Source organism: Felis catus, chromosome C1 (assembly GCF_018350175.1).
Source record: "Felis catus isolate Fca126 chromosome C1, F.catus_Fca126_mat1.0, whole genome shotgun sequence".
Classification (NCBI taxonomy): Eukaryota; Metazoa; Chordata; class Mammalia; order Carnivora; family Felidae; genus Felis; species Felis catus.
In genome coordinates this window covers 183,669,323-183,693,497 of record NC_058375.1, presented here as the reverse complement: position 1 = coordinate 183,693,497, position 24,175 = coordinate 183,669,323, and the positions used below count along the sequence as shown (strand labels likewise).

The 24,175-nt window shown below is 35.9% G+C and overlaps 1 protein-coding gene and 1 non-coding gene across 4 annotated transcripts in view; both read right to left on the bottom strand.

The window, feature by feature from the left end:
• Positions 1-6,682: 6,682 nt before the first annotated feature.
• The window catches only part of LOC105259628 (MOB-like protein phocein), a 44,465-nt gene continuing 26,972 nt past the window's right edge, over positions 6,683-24,175 (bottom strand). For all 3 annotated transcript variants that reach the window (XM_045034230.1, XM_045034227.1, XM_045034228.1), the window contains 6 exons: positions 20,670-20,770; positions 16,327-16,369; positions 16,052-16,138; positions 10,027-10,106; positions 8,870-8,981; positions 6,683-8,745 (listed from right to left, as the gene is read on the bottom strand). In XM_045034230.1, the coding sequence (XP_044890165.1) occupies positions 8,614-8,745; positions 8,870-8,981; positions 10,027-10,106; positions 16,052-16,138; positions 16,327-16,369; positions 20,670-20,770 (555 nt within the window). In that variant the 3' untranslated portion in view covers positions 6,683-8,613. The remainder of the gene's footprint in view (positions 8,746-8,869; positions 8,982-10,026; positions 10,107-16,051; positions 16,139-16,326; positions 16,370-20,669; positions 20,771-24,175) is intronic.
• LOC111562071 lies at positions 14,629-14,736 on the bottom strand. The gene has a single exon (XR_002745129.2). It is a non-coding gene; the product is annotated as a U6 spliceosomal RNA (small nuclear RNA).

The following is a 24,175-nucleotide window of genomic DNA, read 5'->3' as shown; positions in this document are numbered from 1 at the left end:
TGTATTATCACACACAAAGTTTGCATGTTGTTCACTGAAATTTTTTATGAGACTGAGGACCTTCAGATACTCAGTGAAAATTTTTTTAATGTTTATTTTGAGAGAGACAGAGAGAGAGTGGGGGAGGGAAAGGGAGAGAGAGTGGGAGAGAGAGAGAACTCCAAGCAGGTTTCCAGCTGTCAGTGCAGAGTCCGATTTGGGGCTCAAACCCATGAACTGTGAGATCATGACCTGAGCTGAAACCAAGAATCGGGTACTTAACTGAGCCACCCAGGTACCCCTACTCAGTGAAATTTTTTTAACATTATAAAGGCAGTTTTCTCAAAGTAACGCTAGAATGTAGAACTAAAAAACTATATGTTGTAAGATAATCCAAATCTAGTAAGGGAGAAATTGAATATCTATAGTTAAAGATGCATTTTTTTTCCATAACTTATTCCTCTATGCTTGAAGGTCACAGACATCTCACATTTTCTTTCTTTCTTGTGCAGCAGTCTCATTTCTGGTTTCCAGAAACTGTGCTGTTTACATAGCTGTTATCTAAAGTTTATTTTATAATTTGCTTTCAAGATCATAAATACAGTCCTTAGAATGCTGCGTTCATTTACCTAACTAGACAGATGCAAATGTATTTTTCACCAGAAAAAAAGGGCTTCTTTTAAGAGAAACCATTCATGAAATATGTCCTCTGCATTAATAGCTTACAACATCTCAGCTTATTCACTCAACTGGATCTAGATTATCATAGACTGAATTTTTGAAGGGTGATGATTTGAATTTCCGTATTTTGTATTAAATCACTTGCTACGTGAACAGAGAAGGCTATAGCCAAGTGACAACACCTGCAATGTACAATTCTAACTCAAAGAAGCACATTTTGGTCAAACTTGAGAGATCCATCAGGTTAGTGGTTGGTTGTATAGGAAGCCCTTGGGAAGAATGAGTACATTGTGAAGCTTTTGGCATACTTGTAAATTAGCTAGTGAAAGCTGAAGGCAAATGGGATTTTAGCCAGTTGATGACTGACCTACTTTTAATTTAGAATTGTAAGCAGGAGAAGGGGCTGTTTATAATCAGCCCAAATCACAGTAGTCATTAAGATATGCCCTGGAAATAGATCAGGGGTTTTGGAAGTCCCCAAACCTCCCAACTATTTAGTGTACTACGCTCAGATGTACCAAATACTCTATTAGATGAAAAAATTTCACACAACTCCCTGACTCTAACCTGCTCCCAGAGACTAAGATAAAGACTGCCTTGTTAAGCTCTGGCCCCAAGAAGTACTTTAGGACCCAGCTAGAGAATCCTATCTAACATGCACTTTAACTTGGGTGTTTTAAGAATGGCAATCACCTGATGGCCCATGTTTATGGTACTGTATTACTGAGAAGTCATGTGGCAAGGGATGCTGGTTTCCTAGACCCCATCAGATGAACTTTTCTCCTTTCTTCGTCTTTTCTACGTTAAGTTCCACACCGTTGAGGGATCTGAGGCCCCAGCTCTGCACTATCTATCTGTGGAAATTCTGAACAAGTATTTAATTTCTGTGGCCTTGGTTTCTTGTTGAGGTTGTTTTGTTTATCAATAAAACAAGAGGACAAGAAAAAGGAGGCTCAACTCAGTAATGCCTAAGGTTGTTTTCTAGCTCTAAATATATTTTCTCATCTTTCTCCTTGGGATTTGCTAATACCAGCACCACAGAGCCCTTTGGTTGTGCTAACAAGAGCTGTTACTTTAGATTCAGTTCCCAAAATTAAGCAAATCACCCAAATTAAGTGGTGATATGAAGGCTGATTCAATGTCTGTGTTGCTCCCAAATAGATAAATATGTTCCTCGGTCTAGAATATGCTAAGCAAGACTGCACACACCTGATGGCCCTAAGTGTCCTAAAGATTCCAGACCAACAGGTATGGGGCACACTCACATATGGGGATAGAGGAAATTGCAGTTTAGATTTTCTTTTTGGAAGACGTGAGTTGTAAAATCTTCACAAATGACTCTGATATGCCATCCATTTGGGAAACCACTGGGAAATGTAGGAGGTGAGGTAAAAGGTACACTTCTTTCAAATCAATAAACAGTAATTGTTAAATATTTTCTTGAGGGGGAGATAAATCTGGTGACAGCAACAACATTCACTTTGGGTAAGTTCCTAGAGGAAGGAGTTGGGTTGGGACATACCACCTGCTTTTCCCCAGGTCACAGAGGATGATGAAAGCTACATAAAGAGGAAAACAGAGAAAGAGGGTAGCCCTCAGCTGACCTCCCTCTAAACAGCTTTGTTGCAAGAGTTGGCAGTTACCTTGTTTTGTTTAAATGTGAGAGCCTATTTGAAACATGTTGAATCTTATAATTTGGTAGAATTCAAAAGCCTTGTTTTATAATGACACTAATACGAGAACTTTTAACTGTGGCATTAGAGAGGATAACCTCTTGCATTTTGGGTTGATTTGATTGAGGAAAACCAGGTAAATTTTAACAGGCCTGGAATGTTTGGTTGCTTACAGAGTCAGATTGCTGCCATTGCAGAAATTCCAAGTTCATCTCAAGTACATAACATACAAGAAATAAAAAGTACCACAATCAGATTAAAAATTAAGCACATAAAATGGAGAATTAACAATGAATTTGAAAGGATTATTGTGGTAGGCTGAATAAAGTCCACTTTATTAAAGTCCACTAAAATGTCCACTTCTTAATCCCAGAACCTGTGAATATTAATTTGTATACAAAAGGGACTTTGCAAATGTGATTAAGGATTTTGCATTGGGGAAATTATCCTGGATTATCCAGGTGGGCCCAATGACATAATCACAAATGTCCTGAGAAGAAGGAAGCAGAGAGATCACTACAGAAGAGCAGGCATTAGTAATGATGGAAGCAGAGAGTAGTATGATGTGGCCACAAGCCAGAGAATGCCTGCCAGCAGCCTCCAGCCAATAAAAGAGGCAAGGAATGGATTTTCCCCTGAGCCTCTAAAAAGAAACAGGAAACTATTTTTAGCACTAATAAAACTGATTTCAAGCTTCTGACCTCAAGAACTGTAAGAGAAGAAATTTATATTAAGCCACTAAATCTACTACAGCAGACTTCAAAAATTAATACAATCACTGACTAATGGTTATCTCAAGGATCAGAATCCAAGATCTGCATTTGCTTTGCAAAATTATGTTTAAAAAAACCAGAAGCACCAAGTATTTTTAAAGTGGTTTAAATACTACCCAAATCAAGGCAAGCATAGATTTTTTCCTATACACACCTGGTTTTAAAACACCGTGACTTAGAAAGAGATCATGTTTTCATTCATATGTGGATCTCGAGAAACTTAACAGAAGACCATGGGGGGAGAGGAGGGGAAAAAATAGTTACAAACAGAGAGGGAGGGAGGCAAACCATAAGAGACTCTTAAATACATAAGAACAAACAGGGTTAATCGGGGCAGTGGGGGAGAGGGGAAAACGGGTGATTGGCATTTAGGGCACTTGTTGGGATGAGCACTGGGTGTTGGATGTAAGCAATGAATCACGGGAATCTACACCCAAAACCAAGAGCACACTTTACACACTGTATGTTAGCCAATTTGACAATAAATTATATTAACAACAAAAAACACTAACTTTTGGGGGGGGCAGAGAAGTAGGGATTTCCCTAAAAAATCAAAAGGATTCCATTCAATTACTGAAGGGGCACCTGGGTGGCTCAGTCCATTAAGCACCTGACTCTTGATTTTGGCTCAGGTCATGATCTCGTGATCCTGAAATTGAGCCCCTGTTGGGCTCCAAGCTGGGTGTGCATGCAGCCTGCTTGAGTTTTTCTCTCCCTCTGCCCCTCCCTCATTCACAGGCACCCATGCACGCACGCACATGCTTGTTCTCTCTAAATAAATAAATAAATAAATAAGTAAATAAGTTACCGGAATTGGATCTCATTTGTAATAGTGACCATACCCACCCTTTTCTCATCTTAGGAGTTTTACTATTCCTTTAACTCCTTCAGTTTATCTCTGAGGGATATGATAGAAAAATATGAGGACACAATCCCATCATTCCTACTTGATTTAAACTTACTTAAAAAAAAATTTTTTTTTTTTAATGTTTATTTTTGAGAGAGAAACAGTGTGAGTGGGGGAGGAGCAGAGAGGCAGACACAGAATCTCAGGCTCCAGGCTCTGAGTGGTCAGCACAGAGCCCGATCTGGGGTTCGAACTTGGGACCAGTGAGATCATGACCTTGGCCAAAGTCGGATGCTTAACCGACTGAGCCACCCAAGCACCCCAACCTCTTACTTTTTAAAATGTATGAGAGAGAGATAGAGAGAGATCAGGGGAGAGGCAGAAGGAGAATCTCAAGTAGGCTCCAGACTCAGCACAGAGCCTGATGTGTGGCTACAACCCTGAGATGACCTGAGCCAAAATCAAGAGCTGGACATGCAATCCACTGAGCCACCCAGACGCCCCTAATATCTTTTAAAACAATGTATAAAGCATTAAAAAAAAAAAAATAGAACATTTTCTTACTAACTTCATGGATAGAAGTGCAGGATGTCAATTGTATTTAACTTTTGGGAATGTAGGTTGTCAAAATTAGTGTTCTCTGCTTAATTACATTAGGTTCTCCCATTTGATATAAAGCTTTGAGTATTATAAAAATAAATGTAAATAGCAGAAAAATCAAACAAATGAAGCAGTTAGATTTCCAGTCCACATAAAATACCAGGTATCCCCAAATGTTAAGAGTGAGGCTCCTAATCAAATCTTTTAGATGAGTAATCTAACCCTCTAGTGGTTTCACTTGGCAGTTATCTGGTTTTATTGTGTATACCACACTAATGCCTATTTTTTCAGAAGCCACATTTAGATCTTTAGACCATCTCAAATAAGTAGCTAAATGTGTTAAACATCGGTAGTGTCTTAGTCAACAATTAGCTGCATCCAAGAAATGAAAATCAACTTTTACTAAAACATTTGCATAGCAAGGAAAAACACCAAGAAACCTTTTAACTACACTTAAGTATTCAAAAGGTATATAAATAAAATGTAGAATTTGTGCAAATAAAATTATAGGAAGCCTTCAGGCAAAAAACTGTCATCACGGGGCAAAATACCCAGGGAAAAAACAAATTAGTTCTATTACAATGAATTTAACATCAGTTAGTGGGTTTAAAACTGTAACATTACCCTGGGAATGCAAGCTGGTGCAGCCACTCTGGAAAACAGTATGGAGTTTCCTCAAAAAACTAAAAATAGAACTACCCTACAACCCAGCAATTATACTACTAGGTATTTATCCAAGGGATACAGGTGTGCTGTTTCGAAGGGACACGTGCACCCCAACGTTTATAGCAGCACTATCAACAATAGCCAAAGTATGGAAAGAGCCCAAACGTCCATCGATGGATGAATGGATAAAGAAGATGTGGTGTATATATACAACGGAGTATTACGCGGCAATCAAAAAGAATGAAATGAACTTGCCATTTGCAACTATGTGGTTGGAACTGGAGGGTATTATGCTAAGTGAAATTAGTCAGAGAAAGACAAATGTCATATGACTTCACTCATATGAGGACTTTAAGAGACAAAGCAGATGAACATAAGGGAAGGGAAACAAAAATAATATAAAAACAGGGAGAGGGACAAAACAGAAGAGACTCATAAATATGGAGAACAAACTCAGGGTTGCTGGAGGGGTTGTGGGAGGGGGATGGGCTAAATTTGGGTAAGGGGCACTAAGGAGTCTACTCCTGAAATCACTGTTGCACTATATGCTAATTTGGATGTAAATTTTTAAAAATAAAAAATAAAACAAGTTAAAAAAACTGTAACATTATCCTTGCTAACAATGTAATCATGGATTAATTTTTTTTTAATGTTTGTTTTTGAGAGAGAGAGAGAGAGAGAGAGAGAGCACAAGCAGGGGAGGGGCAGAGAGAAAGGGAGACACAGAATCCAAACAGGCTCCAGGCTCCCAGCTGTCAGCACAGAGCCTGACATGGGGCTCAAACTCATGAACAAAACCATGAGATCATGACCTGAGCCAAAGCTGAACGCTTAACCAACTGAGCCACCCAGCTGCCCTATGTAATCACGGATTTCTAATTTGATTCTATTAGAAAGCATTAACTCATTAAGAATTTAACTGAGAAACTGAGAAATGCAAAGTTAACACCTCAAGTCAGGGAAAATGTACACACAAAAGAGAACTAGGATACTTACAGAAACATAAAGTTAGCTACTTTCCCAGTTATGACAGGAGAAAGAGTGAGTTAAGAGTGAGTTGACTATAGGAGCAAAATTCATGGAAAGTTTTAATTTGGGGATCTATATTGGATAATCAAAAAAAAAAAAAAGTGCAGCCTAATTTCCTTATTGCACAGAACTGCGAGTTTTCTTTTCCTCCTTTCTTAGATTTACTGTATAAATCAATCTTTTGTCAGGTTAATTTTTTAATACCACTTATGTACACACGTGTATTTTCAAAATTCTGTAAAGAGTATTAAGGAAAAACAGTAACTGTTTCATTTAGGTCCTATACCTAGTACAATGAGTCAATTTCATGGTACAATGAGTATGAGTAAGACCTCAATGTGAATACAAAAGCAAGCCTACAAACTGATGTTTTCTTTTTGGGGTATTTTTTTTTTTATGATCAATTCCAAACACACAGTACAGGGAAAATGGAATGAGTAAGAAAAAACATACTTTATTTCCCCGTTAACACCAAGTCTTATTATTCAGAATGTGTTTCAATATACTTAGCCAGATCACCAATCCCAGCCACGGCCTTAGTTCAAATGTTTACTATGAAAATAATCAAGCAACAGAAATCCATTGTGAGACACCATCTAGAGAGAACAGCTACATTGCTATATATAATTTATTAACTTAGTAGTTTAGTCTCTCAATATTTAGCAAGTTTGTGTAAAAATTACTACTCCCATTGGTTTCTAGTGACATTAATATAAATGCATAATTTCAAAGTCAACATTGCTTTCACTATGAACACAAAACTTCTTAAAAAGATAGTTAGTTGTGAGTTAAAGTAATGACTGGCTGCTGGGATAGCACTGTTGAAGGCCAAATACACTGCCAGGCTTGGAAAGGCATAAATATATACATACACACTCAGTTTGCTATTTCCTACATATTTGCTACACGTCCTTCGTTGTATAGTATGGTATAAATTATTTCCTTAAATTTGAAAAAAAAAAAAAAATCAAGATGAATACATTTTCACCTTCATTTCAAAATAACCCCTTTAAATGAAAAAGTTCTCATTTGTTAATTCTGTTCAAGAGATGGATTTAAAATATTTTCTTCACTACATGTATAATTTTTTGCCCTATCTTAGTGCCTCATTACAACCAGTTTAGCAATAAGACCTCCAGTGCTTTGTTAAAAATTGCATTCAGTAGATGAAAAGGTTGTAAAATCTGCAGTTGAATCTTTCTCAAGATAATGAATTATAACAAAGTCAAAAAAATGTATGACCATTCAACACCCTTGGAAGCTGTGAATTATTGCAAAAAAAGACTCACATGTGCATATAATTCAAACATAAACTTTGTGGGGAAGGGATGTAAAATAAATACTACAATATTTTTCAACTCTTAAATGTTTCTTAGATGGTTAAATGAAAAGATTAATATTACTAACAGGAAGAATCAAACTATCTTAAAGAGCGCTTTCCGTAATTAGAACAATTTTGCAAAACAAAGATAAGCAAGAGCCTATGCCAATACATTTTTCCTGTAGTGTAATGTAATTGCTAATATGAGGTATAATCTGTAAGCAATTAATACAAATATAAATAGGTATAAGCCACACTAAATCACAGTCTGGTGAAAAGCTTCCCAGCTAATGTAGTTTGGGTAAGGAATTAAGGGAAATGAGAAGGGCAGGGCAGGTTTCCAGTGGGAACATCATTTACATGCCTTATCATTATCATCATCTTGTATCTAACAGTCCACTGCTGCAGAAAGGTAAGTCCTTTCCAAGTATGCTGGTCTAGAATATACTTTATGTAGCACAGTAAAATTATTTAGGTATTACTAATACTTCATTTGCATTTATATTTGGATTATACACATAATCATATATGTGTATCAAAAACTATAAACAGAATTTGAAAACACTTTCATCTCATTTTTGAAAAGTTAACAGTTAAGACTGAACTATGTACTACAGAATTTTCTAGAATATCTAAACTAGGGGTAAAACCAAAGGAAAATATTACTATTTCTTTAGTAAATGGCTTGTGCGAAACCTCAAGCTCACTCATCTTTTCATAGACAGGTTTATCTGATGAGGATTGTGATCCAATGATTGTTTAGCAGCAATTTTACCAAACTGTAAATTCTTTTATTAACAGGCATTATAAACAGATAATACTAATCTTATTTAAAAACCATGAGTGCCACACTGGTGAATATACAGCTCATGAATAACTTAAAAAGTATTTCCTGTTTTAAAAGGCAACACTCAGCATACAAAAACCTATACTAAACAAAGAAACTATAATATGGATACATGATTGATGTGTCTAAACGATATATATACAGTACATAATTATTGTTAATTATGTGATCAGTACATTTTTTTCTGTATGATTCCCTCATGCTTCACTTTCCCCAGAAACTGAATTCTGAACTTCCTCTTCTAAAATTGGTACGATCAGGTTATCCTTGGACATCAAATTATATTTCATCACAAATTTAGTAAACCGGTGACACAAAAACGTTTCATTCTGTAGGGAGGAAGAAAAAAAGATATTTTACTATTCAAAACCAAAAAAGCCTACATGTAATATCCATGTATATTATTGTCATTCTGATAAGAATGCATCAGGATAATTAGTGAAATATACTTACTTCATATTCATCAAATATCTGCCGATGATGAAAATAAGCATGTGAAAATATTCTGTAAATCCTACGGCATACTGATCCTAGTTTTGCTACAGATGATTCCTTTATGCTAACCCTAGAAATAGGAAAGAAATCAGATTCATAGAGCTGGACAGATCTTAGGAACAATGTTGTCTAATCTTCTCAATTGACAAGTGTGGAGACTTAAACCTTGGGGAAAAAAGTGACCAGTGCAAGGTCACAGTGCTAATAAGTGGCAAGAGCAGGACCAGGACCCCTCCCTGTTCCTTACTCCTGGGCCAATGCTCTTTCTACGTCACCACAGTGCCTAAGATACTCAGTACTGTAAGCTTTGAGACTTTATGAAAGTTCAATGCAATTAAATCCCCAACAAATCAAAATTTCCTAGAACATAACATTTACCACATTAACACTTTGTACACTACAGATGATTAAAACTACTAAAAGGAATTATTGCTTTATTCTACAGAATTTGATTTTTTCAAATAAAAAATGCTTGCATATTTTTGATATTAAAAAATATATACAGGATACTGAAGCAAAAAATAGTATCTTTTAACATATTTTATATGAGCTCTTTGAAGTTGATATTTGGGGCGGTGGGGGGGAATCTCCAAATCTATCCATCTGATAACAAGTGTCTTCATAGAATAAAAGGCCAGTAACAAACCTCACTAATAATATATTACAATATGCAGAGCCTTCTTCCCAGATCTTAAAAATCTGTAAGCAAGGATAAGGAATCCTTCAAAAACAAGCAGTCCAGTCCAACTTAGGAAATTGTGCTCTTCAGGCATGCTGTCTTAAGAGGAGGCTAGGTCTATCACAGAGATTCAAGAAGTTAAGTGTATAAATACCACAACTCTAAAGCAGAAGAGGGACAGCCCTGCAGGAAGTACCCTTGACTAAACTGGCCTGTGAGCTTTGCGAGCCAAGTCCTGCTGCTTTTAGTTTAACCACAACCTTAATTTCAAGATTTGAGTAATTCTCAACTAGGTAAATATAAAATAGCTAAAAAAAATAAAAAAGTTTAAAGAACACAATTCATTAAGCAGCAACCTAGTTTGTTTTAATAAAAACATCAACCTTTTAAATCAAATCCAAAAAAGTTTAACACCATGTTTACAAGTTTTATTTACCTGCTGGGAAAATATTTATTGCTATTCAGAAGACATGCAGCACCATCAAGTGTGTGTCTAGTATAGTCTATTGCAGGACACTATAAAGGAAAGGATATAAAAAATGCATCAACATGGAGCTCTACCTCTTGCATGAGGTCTGTTATGAAATACTTGTCTTATTCCAAGAACATGAGCATGTCTGAGGAAAAACGTCTGACAATATCAGAATGACTATAAAATTTAATGTTACAACAAAACTACATTAAAAAAGAACAGGTGAAATTAATTTTAATGATATAATTTATTTATCTACCCCAAATTATGTCAACATATAACTGATACAAAAATTATTAATGAACTTCTTTGGGGTATTTAAAAATTAGCAAACATGTAATTCACATACCATAAAATTTCTTTTAAAATGTTTATTGCTTTGGGGAACAGGGGGCAGAGAGAGACAGAGAAAGAGAGAATGAATCTCAAGCAGGCTCCACACTGAGCCCCGATGTGGGGCTTCATATCACGACCCGAGTGGATGCTTAACTGACTGGGCCACCCAGGGGCCCTGGCAAAATTTCTCTTTTAAAATGTACAACTCAGGGACACCTGGGTGGCTCAGTCGGTTAAGCGTCTGACCTCAACTCAGGTCATGATCTCACAGTTCATGAGTTCAAGACCCATGTTGAGCTCTGTGCTGACAGCTCAAAGCCTGGACCCTACTTTGGATTTTGTGTCTCCCTCTCTCTCTCTGCCCCTCCCCCATACACATTCTGTCTCTCTCTTTCAACAATAAACATTTAAAAAATAAAATAAATAAAATAAAATAAAATAAAATAAAATAAAATAAAATAAAATAAAATAAAAACTCAGAAGTTTTTAATATATTCACAAATTTATGCAACCATCATCAACTACATTTCTGAAAATTTTCATCACCCCAAAAAGAAACCTAGTATCAATTAGCAGTCACACTTCCAAATCTCTCCTCCCCCTAACTTGAAGCAACAATCTACTTTCTGTTTTCCATGGATTTGCCTATTCTGGATATTTTCTAAAAAATGGAGTCATATGTGGCCTTTTGTGTCACTTAGCATTTTTCCAAGGCTCACCCATAGTGCAGCATGAATATTACTTCTTTTTTCGATTCAAAGTCTTTTTAAACTTTGTTTTTAATATATACAAAAATGCTGTAATCCCTCATAGACTTCATTCTTTTCTATGGCTGAACACTATTCCGTTGTGTGCATGTATCACATTTTGTTTATTTACTCATCTTCAGTTGATGAAAATTTGGTCGTTTCATGTTTGGCTATCATGAATAATGTGACTATATCAGTGTACAAGTTTTGTATGGACATATGTTCTCATTTCTTTTAGGTATACACCTAAAAGTGGAACTACTAAGTCATATGGTAACTACGCTTATCATTTTAAAGAACTTCCAAACTACTTCCCAAAGTGGCTATAGTATTTTATAGTCCTATCAGCATTGTATGATGATGCTCCTTTCTCCACATCCTGGCCAACACTTGTTATTATCTCTTATATTTTGATCATTCTAGTAGGTGAAGTGTATGCCATTGTGGGGTGTGTCTTTTCTTTTTCCATTAAAAAAAAGTGGTAAAATACATTTAAGATGAATTCTGCCATTTCAACCTTTTTTTTTTTTAAGTTTATATATTTTGAGACAGTGTGTGTGTGTGGGGGGGGGGGGGGAACCAAGAGAGGGAGAGACAGAATCCCAAGCAGACTCCATGCTGACAACAGAGAGCCTGATGTGGGCTCAAATTCACCAACCATGAGATCAGGACCTGAGCTGAAGTCACGCACTGAACCGACAGAGCTACCCAGGTGCCCCCTCCCCTGTCTCAACCTTTTTTAGATGTACAACTCAATGGCACTAATTACATTCACTATTGTGCAACCATCACTTCTATGTATTTCCAACCAAAGGTTTTTCATCATTCTAAACAGAAACTCTGTAAACCATTACGCAATAATGTCTCATGTCCACTATCCCCCAACCCCTAGCAACCTCTAATGTACTTTCTACATCTATGAATTTGCTCTTTATAAATATTTCATGTAAGTGGAGTCATGTAACATCTACCCTTTGGTGTCCGGCTTATTTCACTCAGCATAATGTCCTCAAGGTTCATCAACACTGTAGCATGTTATCAGAACTTCACTCTCTTTTATGGCTGAATGATATTCCATCCTGTACATTCCATTTATCCACTCATGGTGGTTTTGATGATTAATGAGCATTTTTTCATGTGCTTATTGGCCATTTGTTTATCTTCTTCAGAGAAAAGTCTATACAAATCCTTTGTTCATTTTTAACTGGGTAATCTTCATTTTTTTTAAGTTTACTTATTTGAGAGAGTGAGCATATACATTAGTGCACGCAAGTAGGGGAGGGGTAGAGAGGGGAGATAGAGAAGATAACCCCAAGCAGGCTCCATGTTATCAGTACAGAGCCTGACATAGGGCTCGAACTCACAAACCATGAGATCATTACCTGAGCCGAAATCAAAAGCTGGATGTTTAACTGACTGAGCCACCCAGGCACCCCAACTAGGTAGTCTTTTAATTGCTGAGTTGCAATAGTTATGTATCTGGGTATCAAACCCTTATCGGAGATATGATTTATAAAAAATATTTTCTCCCATTCGTAGACTGTCCTTTCACTTTGTTGACAGTGTCCTTTGAGGCAAAAAAAAAAATTTTAGTTTTGATAAAATCTGAATATTTTCTTCTATTACTTGTGTTTTTGGGGTCATATCTAAGAAATTATTGCCTAGTCCAAGACCATGAAGATTTACACATATGTTTCTAAGAGTTTTATAATTCTAGTTGTTATATTTAGGTTTTTGAACCATTTTGAGCTAATTTTTGTATAAGGTGTGAATTAAGGGTCTAACTTCATTCTTTTGTATACAGTTCTCTCTTAATGAGATATTTGATGTCTTTCTGTACTCTTTGAAAGGGTATTTTATCTCATACTTTGAGCATATCTCAGTTTGGACTACCAACATTAAATGCTCTGTAGCTGCATGTGGTTCATGACTACTATTGTATCAGCATAAATTTAGATCTTTGATTGGTTACTGGAAGAAAAAAAAAACTTTTGGAGTTGGAGGAAAGGTTTTATCTTGTTTTAGCTGCTTCCCTCCATCTCTCTCCAATTAACTCTCAGTTAACTAATCCTATTTTGTATCATTTGTAACAGCAAAAAGTTAGCAAAATATACAAGGTTACAAAATAAGAAGGAATTTGTTCATAGGCTTTTATAAATTCTATTTTGCCAAATATGTATTTATAATGCTACTGCAGTCTGCATGTGACTGAAAGGGCTAGCAGATGATAACAAGTTGTTGTTGATAACAAGTTGTCACTTACAGTCACTATGTACAATTAACTCTATCTGTTGCAATGACTCTTTAATTCTCAAGAACACTGAGTAAAATCACCATTGGTGCTGAGTACCCTGCCTCTTCTACTTTACAATCTTCCCTGTTCTTTTCATCTGTAAGAACAACTTTCTTAGTTCCTAATTTGTTAGTTGCTATTATTTCCTGACTACACAATTATTCTAAGAGTTCATAAAGTGTCCTTTCAAGATTTTCTTTTGTATTTTTAAAGAAATTCCTTTGCATACAACTTACCACTTGAAAATGCCACCATCATTCATCCTCCCTTGACACAATTCAATGGAGCTGGTCTTCAGCAAACAATGTTACAATTCTAAGACTCATTCACAAGACCTAATGCTGATAATCATCCTATCTTATATTTATTACTAATCAAGAAAAAAAGCAAATATGACAATGACAGTCCATATAAATCTCATAATACATCACAAACTGGGTATCTTTTCCACTCTAAGGTGAGAATAATTCATCTTTACTATTTGCCAAAATGAAACTAGCCTTCTTGATTCAGTTTCCTAATTGCAATTATCACATAATTCACTATACTATGTAGCCAATTTCAATAAATTATCAATAAAACTGCTATGTGGACTTTCCCATATATAAAATGATAATATTGCTTCAATTAACTAACATCAAAAGAGTAACACCCTGAATGAAATTAGTCATCCAAATAAGTTGTCCAATAAGTCAACTTGTCTATTTGCTTAGACAAGGACCAGATACTTCTTATTTTGGAGAACTTGCCTTTTCATTTTTTTTTTTAATATGAAATTTATTGTCAAATTGGTTTCCATACAACACCCAGCGCTCATCCCAACAGGTGCCCTCCTCAGTGCCCATCACCCACTTTCCCCTCCCTCCCACCCCCAACAAACCTCAGTTTATTCTCAGTTTTTAACAGTCTCTTATGGTTTGGCTCCCTCCCTCTAACTTTTTTTTTCCTCCTTCCTCTCCCCCATGGTCTTCTGTTAAGTTTCTCAGGATCCATCTACATAAGAGTGAAAACATATGGTATCTGTCTTTCTCTTTATGACTTATTTCACTTAGCATAACACTCTCCAGTTCCATCCACATTGCTACAAAGGGCCATATTTCATCCTTTCTCATTGCCAAGTAGTATTCCATTGTATATATAAACCACAATTTCTTTATCCATTCATCAGCTGATGGACATTTAGGCTCTAAAAATATGGAACGCTTACGAATTTGCATGTCATCCTTGTGCGGGGCCATGCTAATCTAGTCTTTATCGTTCTTCCAATTTTAGTATATGTGCTGCCAAAGTGAGCACAGAGCTTGCCTTTTCAAATAAAAGAACATCAGATGTGAATTTTGCAAACAGAAAGTCACTTGTCTTTAAGCCTTAGAGGTCTATCAATAAAATGATCATTTGACAGTCTATAATTCTGCAGAATTGGCCTAACCCCAATTATTTTCAATGAGTTTAAGTATCCAAAAAAAAAAAAAAAAAAAAAGTACTATGGATTAAAAGGAATGCAGAGCAAGGAAAATGCAATGCATAGTTTAAACAAACTAGCTGCAACTTTTGAAATAACTAAGGAAAACGGAATGTGTACTGGATATTAGATAATATGAAGGAATTACTTGTAACTAAAAATGTTCTATAAACAATTGCTACTTCCTATACTCTCACCATGACAAAAACTAAATGAGGAGAAAACAACATGAATAACTTTTTCAATGTAGGGCCAATTATGAAGAGGAAAATCATTATGGTGGGTTTCAAACAAATAGTAAGAAATATAAGGGGTGCCTGAGTGGCTCTATCGGTTAAGTGTCTGGTTTCGGCTCAGGTCATGATCTTATGATTTGGGAGATCTAGCCCTGCGACAAGCTCTGTGCTGACAGTGTGGAATATGCTTGGGATTTTCTTTCTCCCTCTCTCTCTGCCCCTCCCCCACTTTCATACGCACTTTTTCTCTCAAAATAAATAAACTTAAAAAAAAAAAAAAGAAATATTAAAAAAAAGTAGGTAAGAAATACTGACCTATAAAGTTAAAAAGCCCAAAAACAACATTTCTTTAATAGATAACTCATCAACTTGTAATCACCAACAGTTATTCCTATCAAAAGAAATTACGAGGCGCCTGGGTGGCTCAGTCAGTTGAGTACCAGACTCTTAATTTCAGCTCAGATCATGATCTCATGGTTCATGGGACCGAACCCTATGTCAGGCTCTGTGCTGACAGCATGGAACCTGCTTGGGATTCTCTCTCTCTGCTCCTCCCTGCTGTGCACGCTCTCTCTCTCAAAATAAATAAACATTAAAAAAAAATTATAACTGAACCAAAAAACTAAACATGTATATCTCATCCATTATACAGTAGCTATCAGCATCATATGGTAGATGTTATTCTGTTATAGGCAATGAATCATAAAGTGAGTTCTAGCCCATGATATTATCCAATTATGAAAAATGATAATCATAAATCCTAAAATAGCACTGGGGCAATAAACTTAAAACAACTCTAATACAAACAGCAAAATAAACAGTGAACTAAAACACTAAAAATTTATTGACCACTCTCATGGAGAGATTTAGGTTATGATGATTTTATTAGGCATTCTATTTCATAATGTCTCACCTCTTTTGGAGTCTTATGAGCTGCACAAAGAAAAATCCATTGTTCAGTTGCAGTCATCTGAGTACATGTATCTGGATGGCACTCACTCTGTTAGAAATAGTTACACTTCTTAATATGTAAAACAATGAAAAAGTCTATCATTTGGGTTACTACACTCCCACGTAAAAGTACAGAATAATTAGAAACGTTGGGTGAGTCTTTGGGAGCACCTAATGTTACAAAAACAGAAAAAATCAGTACTTTCAATAATAGCTTTAACTTAAAGAAAATATTACCTGAAGTTTGACAGCAAGTCCATTTAGTTCAAGACAGAATTGCCTAAAAATGCAAATATATAAATGAAAAGTCTTATCCATCCTCCACATTATTTTCAGAATACTAACTGTAAAAACAGAATCCCATCAGTACCATCCTTCCTTTGTCGTCACCACTGTCAACACCATCTGAATTTACATGGCATATTTTGTACAAAGGCATACAGATTAGTATGCAAAACCCAAAACTAACAACCCTAATAATGTTCAATATCAGCCTCCAGTGAGTTGATTATAATTATACACTGGAAATTGGTAGAATTTTTCTGAATTTGGAAATAGTTACCAAAATGCTTAGGAAGTATATACTTTTATTTACAAAGTCATTCTCCTAGAAATCTATTCTAATAAAATAATCAGAATTGCATACAGATAAATGTATAAAGACATTCACAGAAAATATGAAATTTTTTTGAAACATTCCAAATAATCAGCAATTGCAGAGTAGCAAAATGTTGGTATATACATAAACAAAGGATATATATTTATATTTACAGTAAGATTCCAGTTATGTAAAACATCATGTGTGTATTTATCTGAATACAAACATAAAACTAGATGTTTTAAATACCTGAATATTCTACAAACTTTGTTCTGATTACAAACAACATGTTCCTTATGAAAACTTTAAATATGATCAAATATATAATGTACAATAAGAAGGTCCTTCGTAATTCTACCACCTCTCCCAAAGTTAATTATTACTTACATACAAATTTGCTTTTCTATGCAAAGATTAAACTATATTGGGACCAAATCATACACAATTTTTTATCTTGCTTTTTGGTCACTTAGTAGATTGTAGCATTTTTTCATGATACTCTTCTAAAACTGCCAAACAGAATTATAAAGCCTAGAACAATTCCTGGAACATAGTAAGTGTTCAAACTGTTTTTTAATAAGTGAAGAATAGAGGAAATTGTGTAAGACTGAGATCATCATTTTTAGACAAACTTGTTATTTTATATGAAAAGACCATCAATCCTCTATGTCACTAAGATAACTTACTTTAATAGCTGTCAAAATACTGAACACATCCCCTCTAAAAATCTTACCTAATTAATCACTATTATGTTTCCCCAACAAATGAGAACAGTGTGGTTCCCTACAAATGCAAAACTAAAACCTACTTACTTAGAAGACAAAGGAGAGTCCCAAAAGGGAAAAAACAAAAAACCCCACACATACATGAAAGAAAAGCTACAGAAGAAAGCAAATAAGGAGTCAAATTTTCAGTTCTCTGTAAATGTATTTCCTTTCCAGATCCCTAACAATAATGCAGTTCTTAGATCACTAAAATAACACTATTTCTGAATCACCACATCACCCTCTACTGCCCTGTATCTATAGGCTGCATGCAAATTTTCAAGTTGTTTTCCACTAAGTGGTAATAAAGACAGGTGGTGAAAAATAAGTTTCTCATCTACTTTAACTCACATATGGCCAACAGGAAAACTAAGCTAACTGATCTGGCAGTGTTTATGGGTACAATCTGTGGCACACAGTGCAAATCTAACAGCTTCCAGTTAATTCAATATAGGGCTAACATACAGAGTTGTGCAGCTGAAGAGACAAGCCAGAGCTGAAATCCAGCCTATGCTCTAATCTCTTAAGTCATACATAGGATTGCATCCACTCAGAAGAAGGAGCATCTCTTCCAATTACAAAGATTCCATATGGGCTAGTGGGAGATTTGAATGAAGTCCCATTAACATCATAATATAATCAACAATATTAACCAATAAGAGCAAGTATTAAGCCTCAAATCAATTACATCAAGTACATGCAAAAACTCAAAAAGCTACTTTTGAAATTCTTCTTGGTCAACTATAAAGATATATACACTATGATAAAGACACAAAAGAATATATATGTGATATTTAATACATAAATACGAAACCAAAATAAAGTGGCTAATATTCAGGAAAAAAAAAAACTAAAAATAACAGCACCAGGACAAATGGAATATGCATGAGAAAGATTTTATAAGTTTTGTATACTGCATATTTTATAGTCTAATTAAATATGGAGGAAAAGGTTTTCCTAGATCTGAAATTAAAATCTTATATGCTAAAATCAGCCCTCACTTGTTAGGATTATGCTTGTAGTGAAAAAAAATCCCCACTTATTTTCATCATTAATCCTAACAGGTAAGTAAGTAGTTATTTTCAAAGCTGATTAAAATAAGGCAGAGGGGTGCCTGGGTGGCTCAGCTGGTTAAATGTCCGACTTCGGCTCAGGTCATGATCTCATGGTTCATGAGTTCGGGCCCTGCATCAGGCTCTGTGCTGACAGTTCAGAGCCGGGAGCCTACTTCAGATTCTGTTACCCCCTCTCTCTGCCCCTCCCCTGCTTACACTGTCTGTCTGTCTGTCTGTCTGTCTGTCTCTCTCTCTCTCATAAATAAACAATAAAAAAAATCTTTTAATAAAAAATAAAATTAAAAAAAGCAGAGAATCTAAAGTGCTATTTTGATTTATAAGAATGGGAAAATATCTACATATTCATACCTTCAATTATCATGCACTGAGATGTATTTTTAAAAAACTATGTCAGGGGAACCCAACTGGCTCAGTTGTTGGAGCATGTGACTCTTGATCTCAAGGTTGTGCGTTCAAGCCCCACGTTGGGTGCAGAAATTACTTAAAAATAAAATCTCTAAAAACACTAGATCAAATAGTCAAGTGATTTGTCTAAGAAACCAGCAGAGTACAAAGAAGTCTTAGCATCCTGAAATTGCTGGACTGTTATGACAAGATATTATGTCTTAGCAATGTCTATATAACAAGTCTGTAGCAAAAAAAAAAAAACCCAAAAACACACCAGATCAAACCAAACCAAACTGAATAACAGTGCCCAGTCTACAATTTGTGGGACTCATCACAAAAAAGTGGTCTAATTTATGCAGGGAAAGTCCTATTTCAATTTCACTTATTATTTAAAAATTAACTTAAAAAGTTACAAACCCTAATGAACATCTATCTCTAGCTACATTCTTTATATTTAACCTACCAACTCATCTCAGCTCCCATTTACAGAGAAGCTTGCAACTTCAAGAAATAACTTAGTAACTTCAGGATTAAGCTGCCTTTATTTATTTTTTAATTTTTATTTATTTTGATAGCAAGTGTCAGTATGGCGCTTGATTCAGGGCTCGTTCTCACAAACTGCAAGATCATGACCTGAGCCAAAATCAAGAGTTGAACGCTTAACCAACTAAGCCACCCAGGCACCCCTAGGATTAAGCTGCTTTTAAAGTTAATTCTTGTTAACTAGTCATTCACTAGTCATCAATTTTCTCATTCAAAGGGCATCATCAAAAGTTCCCAAACTCCTTCAGAATTATAATTAATTTTTATTTACAATTAATTTTTATTTACCACAGTTCACAGTAGTTAATAGGCAACTCATCAGACACCAAGCTTAGACTGGAATCTTGTGTTACTTTATAGTGAAATAAACTTTATAGAGAAATAAAGTTTATCATGAGTGGAAAAATAGAAACAATGTATTTGTGGTTAAGGAATAATTTGTGTTTAAGAAAAACTCTATAGGGGCATCTGGATGGCTCAGGTGGTAAGAATGCTACCAACTTGATCTTGGGTTCATGGATTTAAGCCCCACACTGGGTATAGAGATTACTTAAAAAGGCCGGGGGCGGAGGGGTGGCTCAGTTGGTTAAGCATACGACTTCAGCTCAGGTCATGATCTTATGGTTCGGGAGTTCGAACCCCACATCAGGTTCCATGCTGACAGTGTGGAGCCTACTGGGGATTCTCTCTCTCCGCGCCCCCCCCCCCCCCCCCCACAATCTCTCTCTCTCTCAAAAATAGTTTTTCATGGGCGCCTGGGTGGCTCAGTCAGTTAAGCATCTGACTTCGGCTCAGGTCATGATCTCACAGCTCGTGAGTTCGAGCCTCACGTCAGACTCTGCTGACAGCTCAGAGCCCGGAGCCTGCTTCGGATTCTGTCTCCCTTTCTCTTTTCCCCACCTCCCACTTGCACTCTGTCTCTGTCTCTCAAAAATAAATAAATGTTTAAAAAAATTTAAATAGTTTTTCCAAAAAAAAAAAAAAGAAAAATTGTGTAAAAAGATAATAATGCCCAAATCCATAAATTAGAAAAAAATCAGTGAATAACAAAGTTGAAAACTTTATAATACCAAAAACACAAAAACTTTAGAATTCAGCTTTTTAGTCTGCAATTACAAAATGATTTTATTTATGATTCATAATCATCAGCATTAAAGGTTATTTTTACTAATAGAAATACTACTACTATTTTGATATATTATAAAGACTTACCTTAAATGTTCATATTTCCATACACCTTCATCTTGGCCTTCAGGTGGTTCAAGAATTTTGTCAATATTGGAACAATCTGCTCTTATGTTCTGCTGAATATACTATAATAAAAAAAGTTCTCATAATTAATTAACATACTATAGTACATGGTAAATCTTAAAATATATTTAATTTTTGACTCCATGATTGCTCCTATGTTTCAACTTTTTTAGGTTATACACATAACAGGAAATCAAGTAATTCAGAAGATAGGAGGTAACCCTTACCTTCTCCAACTCAACTCCTTTGGGATAAGACACATCACATAAATGCAGATATGGTACTTACCAGGATTGGATGTGGGATCAAAAGTGAAACTATGATTTTCACAAGGACATAAAATGTAAACCATATAACTGTGGTACATAATGCATGATTCTATTAATATGCATTATCTAGAATAGCACATCTATGGAGACAAAAAATAGTTGTTCAGGACTGGAGAAAGAAGGGGAGACAGAGAAGAATGGAGATAACTGCTAATGTGAATGAGGTTTCTCTTGGTGGGGAGTGAAGATGTTCTAAAATTAAACTGTGGTGATAGTGTAGAACCCCGTGAATATACTAAAAACCATGAATGTATATTTTAAATGGGTGATTTTAGGGTATGTGGTATCCAATAAAGTGTTTAAAAAACAAAAAATGACTAGCAGAAAAGCTAAGTTTAAAAAAAGGCATGGATATTCACTTTTAAAATTAAATAAAAATTTCAGATCTTTTTAATGTTTCATGCAATCTATGATTTAAATAATCTAAAATTTGAACAGGCTAAATAAGACTAAGATACCTAATTACAGAAATAACTACAAGGCCTTGTTATGCCAATGTATTTTGCCTATTTTCAGGCAACCTTTCTTTGAAAATTACTCTGTCAAAAGCTTGCTCAAAAGATTTTAATGATTCTCTAATGCCTGTTTAAACTACTCTCCCTGGTTTTCTGACCCCATCTCAAGTTCCAAAGTTCTGCATGAAATTGATTCTCGCAAATAGACAGAACCAAATTCTTTACCTTTTCCACCGGCCACCTCAAATTCCATACAATTCTTTCCAAATTCCCTTTCCCCCCAACACACTCGTCTTTGCTTTTATTCAATAAATAGCATTTATTTATTTTTTAATATCTCCCTCAAAAAACAGAGACTCAGTTTTGTTTTAAATTTTAGTATTAGGACCTGGCACATAGGAGGTTTTTAACAAATTTTCACTGTCTTTTCCTAAACTACATTACTTGAAGTCAAGGATAAAGATACTACTTACCTGAAATGTTAAAACCATGGGGGATTAGGGATGAAAAAATTTACCAAAAATGGGGTGGAGACTGATTCTTTAGTATTCTCTGGTGATCCCCAAAAGAGTTTGGCAGTTAGGCACACAAAAATATATTCTATGCAATACAGCTGGCTCATAATGAATACTAAGTCTTTAACCACATGTTTAGTAACTGAATTTACTCAAAATTATTCAATTTTTTATAAGTAGAGGTACAAGTTGTCAATCTTCAGGGAATCTAGATTTTATTAATGATAATACATGTAAAACAATTAAGAAAACAGGGGCGCCTAGGGGGGTAACTGGGTGGCTCAGTCAGCTAAGTGTCTGACTTTGCTCAGGTCATGATCTCACAGCTTGTGAGTTCAAACCCTGCGACAGGCTGTGCTGACAGCTCAGAGCCTGGAGCCTGCTTCAGATTCTGTCTCTGTCTCTCTCTGCCCCTCCCCTACTCACCAGTGTTTCTCTCTAATATAAAGAAACATTTAAAAATTTAAATAAAAAAAAAAGAGAGAGAGAGAGAGAGAGAGAGAGCGAGAGAGAGAGAACAGGGGCGCCTGGGTGGTTCAGTCGGTTGAGTGTCCAGCTCTTGATTTTGGCTCAGATCATGATCTCGCGGTTTGTGGGTTCAGGCCCCATATGGGCTCTGTGCTGACACGGATCCTGCTTGTGATTCTCTCTTCTTCCTCTCGCTCTCTGCCCCTCCCCCTTCCATGTCTGTGTACACGCTCTCCATTTCTCTCAAAAATAAATAAAACTTAATAAAAAAGAGAGAGAACAGAAGAAATCCTTAACTCTGAAAGAAAGCAAAAATGTGAGTCCTCCATACTTTTATGGAAAGAGAGACAGCTATCATCTAAAATGAGCTAAGAAAGGGGCACCTGGGTGGCTCAGTCGGTTAAGCATCTGACTTTGGCTCAGGTCATGATCTCGCGGTTTGTGAGTTTGAGCCCCAAGTCAGGCTCTGTGCTGACAGCTCAGAGCCTGGAGCCTGCTTCACATTCTCTGTCTCCCTCTCTCTCTGCCTCTCCCCCAATCACACTCTGTCTCTCTCTCCTTCTAAAATAAATAAACATTAAAAAAAATTTTTTTTAAATGAGCTAAGAAAAGTAAATGTCCTAGTAGCGGATGGGTGGCTCAGTCAGTTAAGTGTCTGACTCTTAATTTTGGCTCAGGTCATGATCTCACAGTTCAGGGGACTGAGCCCTGCATTATGCTCTATGCTGACAATGCAGAGCCTGCTCGGGATTCTCTCTCTCTCCCTCTCTCTGCCCCTTCCTCACCTGCACTTGCTCATGCTCTCTCTCTCTCAATAGAAATATTAAAAAAAAAAAAAAGAAAGAAAGAAAGAAAATACCTAAGAATAAACCTAACCAAAGATGTAAAAGATCTCTATGCTGGAAACTACAGAAAGTTTATGAAGGAAATTGAAGAAGGTACAAAGAAATGGAAAAACATTCCATGCTCATGGATTGGAAGAATAAATATTGTTAAAAAGTCAATACTACCCAAAGAAATCTACATATTCAATGCAATCCCAATCAAAATTGCACCAGCATTCTTCTCATAGCTAGAACAAACAATCCTAAAATTTGTATGGAACCACAAAAGACCCCGCATAGCCAAAGTAATATTGAAGAAGAAAACCAAAACGTGAGGCATCACAATTCCAGATTGTAGCCTCTACTACAAAGCTGTAATCATCAAGACAGTGTGGTATTGGCACAAAAACAGACACACAAACCAATGGAATATAGACCCCAGAATTGGACCCACAAAAGTATGGCCAACTAATCTTTGACAAAGCAGGAAAGAGTATCCAGTGGAAAAAAAGACAGTCTCTTTAACAAATGGTGCTGGGAGAACTGCACAGCAACATGCAGAAGAATGAAACTAGACTACTTTCTTACACCATTCACAAAAATAAACTCAAAATGGATGAAGGACCTGAATGTGAGACAGGAACTATCAAAACCCTAGAGGAGAAAGCAGGAAAAAACCTCTTTGACCTCAGCCACAGCAATTTCTTACTTCACACACCTCCAAAGGCAAGGGAATTAAAAGCAAAAATGGACTATTGGGACCTCATCAAGATCAAAAGCTTCTGCACTGCAAAGGAAAACAATCAACAAAAGTAAAAGGCAACTGTCAGAATGGGAAAAGATATTTGCAAATGACATATCAGATAAAGGGCTAGT